Source organism: Spermophilus citellus (assembly GCF_964194105.1).
Source record: "Spermophilus citellus genome assembly, chromosome: 1".
NCBI classification, from domain to species: Eukaryota; Metazoa; Chordata; class Mammalia; order Rodentia; family Sciuridae; genus Spermophilus; species Spermophilus citellus.
The window spans coordinates 25,131,100-25,143,428 of NC_138182.1; the positions used below are offsets into that span (position 1 = coordinate 25,131,100).

The 12,329-nt window shown below is 37.8% G+C and overlaps 1 protein-coding gene across 1 annotated transcript in view; it reads right to left on the reverse strand.

Moving 5' to 3' along the window:
- Nucleotides 1-12,329, reverse strand: part of FLT1 (fms related receptor tyrosine kinase 1) — a 169,955-nt gene that overhangs the window by 49,070 nt on the left and 108,556 nt on the right. The window contains exon 15 of the mRNA XM_081300650.1: nucleotides 6,092-6,223. Within this exon, the coding sequence (XP_081156776.1) occupies nucleotides 6,092-6,223 (132 nt within the window). The remainder of the gene's footprint in view (nucleotides 1-6,091; nucleotides 6,224-12,329) is intronic.

Below are 12,329 nucleotides of genomic sequence, written 5' to 3' on the forward strand. Positions count from 1 at the left end.
ATTGACGAATCATTAAACCTTTTTGTGCCTAGATTCTTACTTTCAGAGAACTGTATTTTCTCGTAGGATTGCAAAAAATTAAGTAATGTGTACACACTTGCTTAAAACAGTGCGTTGCATATTTAATAAGCATAAGGTATAATTACTAGGACCAGACCTTCACCTGGCCAACACCAAGTTTGCTAACTAAGCCTAACACTCAATTCTGTGATGCCCTGTGCAGTTTTACACCATCCTAGTTTCCACAGGAAGAATTAAGGTGGATTTTTTTTTTTGAATTATTTTGCCTTAAGAACTGCCTACAAAGATCTCAAGTCACCCTAACTAAATTCTGTCACCATTTTTGAATTCATAACCAAGGCCAGCCTTATGTTAGAGTTGAAGTAAAAAGTCCTGTGTATCCCTGCCCCGAGTCCTCCTATGTGGAATTAATTCATCTATTTGAGCACTTTTCTCTCCTTGGGAATTCCTTTGAAATTATAACACCCACGAGAGAAACAACATTAGTCCCCAACATGGTCATGTGGATTAGTTTATTACATCCTTCCTCAGTGCCAGGATAACCAGGGGAGAGAATAGGGGGCAGGATTCAGGGAGAGGGGAATGAAGGTAGAGAACAGGCAGGGACCAAAAGAGGGCCAAAGATGAACTGAAAGCTGACCAAAGGTGATAAAATTGTAGTGGCTGCAGACCCAAGACAATTTGATTTTGAGCTTTTTCTATTCTTGACCTTGGAATTTTATTAGAGAACATAGTATATAACTCCTCTAGTCCCTTCTCAAATGTTAATATGCAATTATTGTGGCATGAACTTTGCAAATCACACCTATATGCTGTGCCAGGTATTTAGAATGCAAGATCCCAAGGCAGTCGTTTTGTGTTTTCTGTCATTTTTGAACCCATTAATCATTTTCAAAAAAACTTTTTTTTGTTCTTCAAGTTATTTTTCTCCTAATTATAAATGCTGTTGAAATATAGTAAGGCTTAAATTTGCTATAAGAAAGTTTTTGTATATATTCATTGCAATAATAATGAAAATGTGTTACACTTTCATTGTAACAGTCTCATAGAATTCTGTGGGCTGTTGAGTGCTATGTTAATTTCAGAAATGGTTTTGGTTGTGAACAGTTCTGTTGTTGGTCTTAATATTGGAACTTCCCTTTTGAAAACTCCACTTGTGCTTAGGCTAGGTCCAAACCAAACAAGACCTGTGATTATTTAAAGAAGCTACTTTGACTCCACCGTCCATTCATCCTTTTCAGATCAAAAATAACACATTGTTTTATCTATGAGTATAGGAATCCTTTTTCAAAGGAAATAAAAAGAGCAGACAGTTTCCTTCCTGGCTAATTCCTGAACCTCTTTCAATCTGTTAAACATAGCCACAGACACAACTTGTATGCCTGGTTTCATTTCCTAAACTCAATTTGACAAGATAGGTCAGTCTGAAGGGTCCATGTGCATCTAACAGGAAATCAAGTGTAAATCTAGGTAATGTTTTACAGTCACCAGGGTGATAAGAGTAATGATTTAGAGTAAGAATCCAATTTCATTTGTAAAATTACTGAGCAGATAATTATAGTCAACTGTTTTGAAACCACATCCCATGATGAACCTAAATTTTTTCAACGAGCCTAAAGTACTTCTATTCAAGGTGATGCACCTGACTCATACATTCAGGATTTCCTAAGATCCACGTAGTATCAACTTCCAAAAATTCTTCCTGTTCCAAACTATATCCTTATATGGATCTGAACCTGTGTCCTGGAAACTTTACTACCATTTCCTTTCCTTGGTTCTAGTTATTCTTCTTGATGTTTCAAATAATGAGTTAAATGCCTGTGTCAGAAAGCTCTGTAAGTATTTGAAGAAAACAGACATGTTGTTCCCATGTTATCTCTTTTCTAGGTTAAATATCCTAAAAAAATGTTTTTTGCATTATTCAGAAATTATCTTATTCATATAAATGGCTCCATTTATTTATGTTTCCTTTATAAATGAACCTAAGTGTTTTCATGATTGCAGATCAGGTGATCTGTTTTCTCAGCTAACCATAATTTTTAAGCAAAGAGGTTGGATACAGATATTGTTCTGAAAGCAGGGGAAAACATTACAAACAAGAGCTCAGAGGATAAGGCCACATTCTGTGCCACATAACAGAGAAGAGGTTGGGAGATGGAAGTATCAGTTTCATACAAAATGCAATGGACTAGCCAGTAGGGACTAGCTAGGATTATTTAGGCTTTGTTATTGTCAAGAGGGATATCCAAAGTTGTTGCATAACTTGCTGTCATCTCAATTTCAACCTCTTCTACCTTACCATTCTAGAGGACACAGTATTAAGTCATACTTCATATCTTAGTCTCTATGAAAGCCTTTAGCCCTTCCTAGTGGCATTGTGTAGTATGGTGTTTCTTCTTTGTTCTTGGGAGAGCTCAAAATGTTTGTTGACATGGTTCATGTGCACCTTGACCTTACTTTAACTGGGTTTTCAGAGTACACCAAGGTTAGGGAGGCTCACACTTTTATATTCTGCATAGTTCTGAGCAGATAAGTAAGTTGTTGAGTTAACAGATTATTGAATGTGGCTTCTCTCTTTGCCCTAAACCAGTATGTTGATGTATTTCCTTTTTCTGACATAAAATAGTGGTTTTCTAAATAGAGTAAATCCAACAAATGTTTATTGAGTACTCTAGAATGAAAAAAAAATGAATAATAAATAGTGGCAAGCTTTGCCTTCAAGGAACCTATCAAGTGCTATGGGAGCACAGAGGGAAAAAATGATGTTGAAGTAGGAGGTCAATTGAGAATATACCAGAGCAAGTGTGGATCTCTAAGAATGAGTAGTGGGATTGTCCAGGGGCAGAACAATTGGGAAGGTCGTTCAGACGACAGGAAAAAGATGGGGAAAGGCAGAGAGGCCATGAGGAGTATGAGTGTGTTTAGGGACTCCCAGGTGTTTAGGGAGTGTTGGAGGTGGGTGGGGAAGAGTGAGAGATGAGGCTGGAGAAGGAGCCAAGAGAGGGCTGTGTGTGCCTGGAGGAGGGCATTGGGCAGTTGGGAGCCACTGTGAGATACCAGGCTTGAAGGTAGCTTTGTTGAAAAGGACCACTCTTATTGGGGGCTGGACTGTTGGAGGTGGAGAGAAGTAGGAAGGTGGATTGGGAGGTGAGAGATGAAGTCAAGAGATGATAGGGGTCAGAACATCTATAATGGCAGCCAACATGTTCAGTTTCAGTGAAAACTCTCTCTGCTTTCCTCAAGAGGCTTCTACAGTCTTTTAGAAATTCTCAGTGATGTAGTATTCTTTGTTGTCTGACTTTTCAGAAAAGCATAATGTTAGAGGAGAAAGGAATTAGTGTAAGGAATTAAGAAGCACTTAGAGAAGAAACCAAAACAACAGAATAACTGAAAGATGGCAAATGCTCAATTTTATAAGACCTTGCTGACACCTTCCTTCTCAGAATAAGAAGAGTGGGGAAAGGTAGAAACATCCTGAGGTTAATACCAACATGGACTTAAGTTTCAGCCTCACCATATATTTGTGATTTGGGGCAGTTTGCCTTCTGTGAGTCTCCATCTTCCCATCCATAGGTTGAGAATAACACTGTGTACTTCTTTGGATTTTGTAAGATTTAATAGGGTTAAGTACTGCCATCCTGGTATCCAAAACAGTTTTTTCCCCCCGGGCTTCTCAAATTCCTTAAATGAAATGGTGTAGTATTTACATAGAACCTACACACATTCTCCTGTATACTTTAAATCATCACTAGATGACATAATGCCTAATACAATATAAATGCTCTGTATAATAGTTGTTATACTATATTGTTTATGGAATAATGTCAAGAAAAAATGTTCATGTTCAGGACAGATGCAGGGTTTTATTGTTGTTGTTGTTGTGAATATTTTTTATACCAGTTGGTTGAATCTGGGAATTCATGGCCTGTGAATCTGGAGGGCTCACTGTTTGTTGTCTGGCACAATACCTGCACACACAGATATTAAATAAATATGGTTCCTGCTGAACACTGGGCATGGGTATGGAATACAAGGAAATATCAGACAGTTCCTGCCTTTATAAGCTTACAATTCAGTAGGAAGAGAAGCATTGATCAAGGCTGAAATAATAATCAAATATAAATAAGTACTGTGAATGCCTAGAACCATGATGTGGGAGAGCAGAGAAGAGAATGAGGATGTGACTCTGCTATTCATCCTGAAGGATAGGTAGAAAGTATTGAAAGTGGCCTTGGAGGATAAGAAGAATTTGGCTGGAATTGGAATGGAGCCTGGACAGAAGACATTCTAGGCTGTGTGATGAACATGAAGAACAAAGGCCACACTTGGCATCTATGGTGAAGCAGGCTCACTGTGGCCACAGTGCTGGCTCTAATCCAGTCTGGGGGTCTCCTTAGTGTCACTGATCTGCCCTTGAACAATGAAAGAATAACCTTATGGCAAAAGGAGGAGTAGTGGTCTTGCTTGGTGGGTAGATCTAATAAAGCACAGTTTTAAGTGAAGTGGTTTCTGAAAACCAGATCAGCAGAAAAGGGGAGGCCTATTAACTTGCATAAACAACTCTGCTTCATGCCGGAGCTTCTCCCAAGTCATTAGCTGTCCAGTCATTGCTGACCCTTTTTCCCTGGAAGAGAAGCTGGGAAGACAGAAATAGCAAGGCAGGGTTGCCATGTGGTGGGTTAAATCCAGTCCAAGAAAAAAGTCTAGTTCCATTTCAGGTCTGGGATTGCCTGACTGTGATTTAGGTTAGTCATTTCCTATCCCTTTGGAGGTTGATAGTAACTGTTCTGTGTATCTGATGGGGTTCTTGTGAATACATGGGGAAAAATAGCATTTGATCTGATAATAGGGGGCCTTCCTGCTCTCTGTTCTCCATGGCCTGAGGTAACCACTCCTAAGGTCACATTGGAAGTCCTTCTTAAAAGATAGGAGCAACCATTTGAAAAGGAAGTATTCAAGCGAGATGCACATTTCCTCTATGTGTGAGCAGAACAGTTGAAAAGAATGTTTTGAATCATTTGGGAGGCAAGCAGGGATATTATTGAAAGTCTTTGGGGGAATGCTACCCTCTCACTTTTCCTGAAAATATAAATTTGTGGTACTTCAGTTTCAGGAGACTCTAAAACATCTCCTAGAAAAGAATGGAAAGTGTGAATTCTCAGAGTTATGTTCGCTAAGCATTGTTACATTTCCAGGGTAAAAAAACTGAAGTTCATTGCTTTCTTCTTAATCCTTCTTCTAGAAGTACTTGCATATTCTGAAGTACAGTAGTGAGCATTTGGAAACAGGCTTCTGAGCAAGTTCCATCTTTTCATATCAGACCTCAAAATGCCATTGATATTTACATCTGAGAGGTACCAATTTGATATTTTATGATGCTGTAAATTTTATGTTTTTGGATGATTCTTAGCATTGGAGAATTGAAACTGAGTCTAAGTTGTTTTCTAAATGGAAGCCAGATGGCCAAAGAAAGGGCAAAATTTGGCCTTTTTGTGTTTTGCCACTCAACAAACTTTCTGAGGCCCAGAAAAAGGAAGCACTGGAATATTTTTCTTAAATGTGGTCTGTTTATTATGTGTTGCTTCTCCCTGATAATATTTTGTGCCTATTCATGTTAAAAACCAGCTTAGGAAAACATTGGGGCAAGAAGCACATATCTAATTTCTGGGAATCTGAAAAGGAAAAAAAAAAGAGCAGTTTGAAGAGTGTGGGTTCCTTTTTCCCTCCCTCCCTTCTTGGATTCTTTCTCACAGGTGTGGGCCACTCAGGCCATTCTCTGTGGGTCATTGTAACCATGCTGTCAGCAGTGGGAATTCTTTTCTTCCAGGAACTACTTCCCCTGCTGGGATGGTTCAGATTGTATGTGCTTAGCCTGGCCATCTTGGGCTTTGCCTTGTGCCTCACCAGACAGAAACAGACAGTACCTTCCCAGAGGGGCAGGAGGCAGGAGAAGGAGACCAGGGAAGGAACAAATTGCGCCAGGCAGCAGGGGACTGGGAGGTGGGAAGTTAAACAAACAGGGAAATAGGTGTCTGAACAGTGTCTTGTTGCTTTCCTATGCACTGTTTACCTTGCACGGTGAGGTATGCTGAGCTTTCCGTGGCACCCTTCTGGTTGGTGGCTTTGCACTGATAGACACCTTCATCCTCCTCTGTGACTCTTTCAATAAACAGTGTGCTGTTTCCCGGTCCTAAAATAATTCCTGAGGAGTGAGAGATGTTTAGATTAGTGGACCTGAATGACAAACAAAACAACTTCTTCAACTCAAGTGTCTTCCTATCCATCTGAGTTTGGAGGAGGAAATCTGAGCTCTGATTAACCAGGGGCAGCCCTGCTTATTTGTTCTCCGGCTGTCCAGGCTTTCTGCTAGCACTTTCCTCACCAAGGAAAGTTGTGATCCCAGCTATGGAGATGTGGCTGTCCCATGGGGTAGGTAGAAGTGAGGGGGAGCTGCCATTCCCTACTTTAAAGATGTAGGTATCAAAAATAGCATATTTAATACTAACAACTACATTCACTCCCAGCATGGGGCTTTTTCTAAGCCCCATGCAATTCAACATACCTTGACATTCATAACACCCTGCAAAGTGGTATTGTATTTTTCACACATGATGAAACTGAGATTCCCTAAGGTCAAATAACTTGTCCAATATCATGCATTTAATTGAAAGCACATTTGTGGCCTATGGGTCAAAGGAAATCATGTTTCATTTGTCATATAGCCTGGTGAAGTTGCATAGCATAGTGGCAAAGAGTTTGGGCTGGGTTTGAATCCATGCCTTACCACTATAGCCTTTTTCACTTCAGGCAAGTTACTTAACCTTCCTAAAGTTTCAGTTTCCTCAACCTTAAGGTAAAAATGAAAGCAGTTTCTTCTTAATAAATGTAAAAATGAATGGCACAACATGGCATATGGTAAAAGCAAGTATTAAGTACCACAGAGCACGGTGTGATGGAAGGAATACTAGGAATGCACAGGCACCTGAAAGGCTTCAAGACACAGAAAATATACAGAAAGTATTTAATGAATGAGTATGAGTAAATGTAGCACAACATATACAATCAAGTGCAAGGGCTGAGAAAGGGAGGGAGATCAACAAGAATGGAAGTAATCAAGAAAGGCTGCATGGAGGAGGTGGCCCTTGGGCCAAGGTGAAGGAAGAAAAGAAGGCCTGAGAAAAGGCATGATGTTGAAATGAATATGACTGAGGGCTTGTTCTTGATTAGTAATAAAATGGGTTTGACCAGAGTATAGGCTATATTTTGTTAACTAGTTTCTGTTTGATTACAAAAGATAGACTCAAAGTATAAATTTTGAGAAATGTTTAAAAGCATAAAAATGTAAAAGAAAATTAAAAAGTAAAAAGATCAAGCGGCTATAATTTTACCTCCTCTCAGATGTTGTTCCTTTAGTATTTTTAAGTGCACTTCTTTTGTTCATTCTTAAAACAAATATTTTTGAGCTCCTACTATGAACTAGACCTATAATAAACAGGCAAATAAAATTCTTGCCTACAAAGGGCTTAAATTCTAGTTTTGGAGAATTACAAATAAATAATGTAATTTCAGGTAGCAACAAAGTATATGAAGAAAATAAACCAAATAAAGAGGATCATGGGTTAAGAAGGGTGAGGAGGCTATTTCATTTTATTTATTTATTTTTAGTTATGGGGATGGAACCCAGGATATCATGCATGTTAAACACATACTCTACCACTGAGCTCCAACCTGAGCCGCAGGGAAGGCTATTTTATATTGGGTGTTCAGAGAAGACTCTCGAAGAAGGTGATGTTTGAGTAGAGACCTGTAAGATAGGAAGGAACGAGCCATCTGAAAAGTTGGAAAATGGTGTTTTAGGCACAGGGAGCAGCAAATTTATAGTCCTTGAGGCAGGATAGAGTTTGTTTGCGAAATGTGAAAAAGACCACTGTAGCTAGCACAAAGTAAGGCAGCAGAAGAGATGAAAAACTAGGATGGGGGATGTAGCTCACATGCAGTTCACTTGCTTAGCATGTGCAAGGCCTGGTTTCCACCTCTGAAGAGGGGGAAAAATAAAGAAGAGATGAAAACAAGAACTAGGCAGAGCCCAGATCCTTCATGACCCTGTAGGCCATGGTAAAGACTTAGGATTTCATTCTAAGTGCAGTGAAAAGCCCCTGGAAGCATGTAAGTCTGTATGGGGATGAGATGGAAAATATGATGGCTCTTGAATTTGTCCAGTAAAAGACATGATAGATGAGTGGCATTAATTACATGTATGTACAATTTTCATAATTTTAAATAACAGTAAATTAACGTCCTTAGGCATAAGGTTTTTGTTGTTGCCATTTCTAATTATTTCCTTAGGATACAGAATTGTAGGTCAAAAACATAATGCACATAATCAAATTGTCTTCCAAAAAGATTACACAAGTCAGCACTTCTACCAGCATTGGGTAAGAGACTGTTTTATCATTCTGCCAATATTGAGCAGTATTATATGAAAAAATAAAAAACACAAAACTTGGCTGATTTGATACGTAAAAATGATTTTTGAAAAATTTGCATTCTCCAAATATTCTCTCAAATGTATGTTAACCATTTCTATTTCCAAAGCACCTACTTTGAGTAGTGACTGGAAAAGGTGAGTTTTAAGGAGAGCTTTGAAATCTTGGTTGGGGAGTCCTTTTGATTCTTGGTTAAAAGAAGAAGGAGTCAAGAAGGGACTGACATAATGGAAGGGAAATGACATAATGGAAGTGATGTTTAGGGAAGTTTAGTCTAGAAGGAGAATGCAGGATGGATTGGAATGAGGAAAGAGTGGCATCTGGAAGTCTGGTTCACCAGCTGTAATTCACTCAGGGAATGATGAGGCCCCAACGTGGATGTTGGGAAATGAAGTGGAGAGGAAGAAATGGAAATAGACACTTGGTAGAAACAACCTGCAGGGACAGATTCTTTATTGGATACAGGAATAAAAAGAGGTGAATCCAAGATGTTTTGAATGTTTTTAAGCCCAGATAATGGGAAAAAATGAGAGCTCTTCACTATAGCTCTGGCTAAGTCATTGATATTCTTTGGAGCTGTTTTCCCCATCTGTAAAATGAGAACAATACCTGCTCTGCCTATTTCATGGCATTAGTATGAGGATCATTTGAAATAGATAAGTGAAAAATTTGAAGCTTTGAAAAGTGTAGGGTATTGTGTAAGTGGCAATAATAGAAAATAAAAGTATGGCTTGAGAATACATGATGGGGGTCATTGGGCATTTATGATATAGCAGCTATCTTGCTACCTACCATCATCTCCTTTGCAGGAGATATGAAACATCAGTCCTTTTTCTCTTGCTCAAATCCAAATTTAAAGCTAACAACATGAAAATAAAGTCAAAGGATTTGGATTTTACCCAAGTAGATTTGTAATTATGGGAGGTGATAAGGCAGTAATGGGATGCTAATGAGCTAACATTGTGTCTGGCACAGATTCCTCTTTGCATCACATTGAGGAGAGGAGCTAGGGTGGGAGGATGTTCAGAATCAAGAGCAAAGCTTTTCCTTCTGATTTGCCTTCACATTATGCTCTTAACTAATGGCACAAAAACACTGATGCATCACCATCATATGGGCCACCTAGAACTCTAACTCAGGCCCTTCCTCACTCCCTACTCTTTTTAGTTCTCTTTCACACCAATGAACAATAACTATTCTTATTATCTTATGCCCACACATAATTCACAGTTGTTTCTAATTTCTATATTGCCTTAACCTATTGATCCTTGCTTTGAATGAAATAATCCTTATGATAGAGGTTCTGTTCCATTGAAGAGTGAATTTTTTAACAAGGATTCTATTTATGACTTAATTTTAATTATTGTGTAGTAATTACTTTCAAAACTTAAAAGGTATAGAGATATTACAACCCATGCACCCATCATTAAGACTATCAGATGTCAACATTTTCCATATTTTATTTAGACCCCTTACTTCCCTCACATTAAATAAAATTTATACTTTTTTTTTTTTTTTTTTTTTTGGTGCTGGGGATTGAACCCAGGGCCTTGTACATGCTAGGCAAATACTCTAATAACTGAGCTATATCCCCAGCCCAAATTTATACTTTTATCTTTTCCTTTACCTTCTTTCCAGAAGGTATCATTGTATTGAAATTGGTACATATCATTCTCATGCATGTTTTTATACTTTTCATGAATAGTATTTATGTACAATATATAATACTATTTTGTGTTTAAAAATTCTAAATGGATGCATACAGTATGCATCCTTTTTCAACTTGTGTTTTTCTATTCATCGGTGTTTTAATTTTTATCCTTGTTGATACATGTAGATAGAGTTCATTTTTTAAAATTAATATGTAATATTCCGTTGTATAAAAAGGCCACAGGTTTTTAAAATCCACTCCTTTCCTGTGGGATAGTTGTAGATTGTATTTTATTTTTTTACAAAGAAGGCTGCAATGAACATCTCACACAGTATTGTGTACCTTGTGCTGGTTCATAGGGCATACCCATTTTCAATTATTACCAATTGTCTTTCAAAATGAATCAGTCTATATCCGAACCACCAATAAGCAAGAGCTTGCCATTCCCCATATACTTATCAATACTTGGTATTATACTTTTTAAGTAATGGCAAAATGATGAGTGAGAAATGGTATGTTTCTGTGGTTTTAATGTACATTTCCTTGATTACTAGTTAGTTGGAACATTTTTTAAAAAATTTTTTTTAAAGAGAGAGAGAGTGGGGGGGAGGGAGGAGAGAGAGAGAGAATTTTTTAATATTTATTTTTTAGTTTTCGGCGGACACAACATCTTTGTTTGTATGTGGTGCCGAGGATCAAACCTGGGCCGCACACATGCCAGGCTAGCGCACTACCGCTTAAGCCACATCCCCAGCCCAAGGTGGAACATTTTAAATGGCCAGACTTTTTCTGTTAATTGCTGTATCATATCCATTTGCCCATTTTTCTGTAGGCTTAATTTGTCTTTTTCTCAGTGATTTTAGGATTCTTATATGTTTGGATACTAATTCTCTGTGGGTTAAACATGTGGCTGGTCTTCTCCAATCCTATAAGCAGTGTTTTTAAGTTCTTTTATGGTGAATTTTTATCTTTAAAGTTTATAAAATTTTAGTGTAATCAAGTTGGATATTTTCTATTGTAATTTGTGATTTTTATTATTTGCTTTAAAAATCTTTTCTTATTGCTGGTCGTGTTGGAGCATGCCTGGAATCCCAGTGACTTGGGAGGCTAAGGCAGAAGGATCACAAGTCAAAGGCCAGTGTTAGCAATTTAGAGAGACTGTAATCACCTTAGTGAAAAAGGGTAGGGGTTGGAATATGGCTCAGTGGTTAAGTGCTCCTAGATTCAATTCCGGATACCAGAAAAACCCAAACAAAAACTTTTTCTATTACGATGTCATAAAGCATTCCCTTTTTATACTTTTTTTTTCATAAAATCTATCTAAAAGATTAGATTTATTTAGAGTTTTGTTTCTCCTTATTTGGTTTTAAAATTTATCTGGATTTTTCTTCTCGGGAGGGGGTGTGTTTATGGTGTAAGGTAAAGATCTAATTTTTACCATGTAAATAACCAATGATTTCATCATCAATTACTGAATAATCTCTTTTTTTCTTTCCTTTTTTTTTAAAGGAGAGAGAGAGAGAGAGAGAGAGAAAATTTTAATATTTTTTTTTAGTTTTCGGCAGACACATCTTTTTTTAAATTTTTTTTTTATTATTAGAGAGTGAGAGAGGAGAGAGAGAGAGAGAGAGAGAGAGAGAGAAAGAGAGAGAGAGAGAATTTTTAATATTTATTTTTTAGTTCTCGGCGGACACAACATCTTTGTTTGTATGTGGTGCTGAGGATCGAACCCGGCCGCACGCATGCCAGGCGAGCGCGCTACCGCTTGAGCCACATCCCCAGCCCCTCTTCTTTTCCTATGGAGTTTTGGTACCAGCTTCATCAGATACCACATCTCCATATACTAGTGGTTTTGTTTCTATGACCTGTTTATCTATACCTGTACCACATAGTTTATGATTACTTGATAATACATATTGATATCTGGTATAGTCTGATGTATTTTTCAAAATGGGCTGATTTTTCCTGGCTCTTTATTATTTAATATTTCAGGTTTACCTTATCAAATTCTATAAAAAGCAGTGTTGGGATGTTGTTTGAAATTGTACTGAATTTATTAATAATTTGGGGAAAATTATCACATTTACTTGTAGGTTGAAGCATGTGATATTGCCAGTATTTTGACCCCCCAAAATGGCAATATGGTTCCACCCAATAACAAATATTCCTAT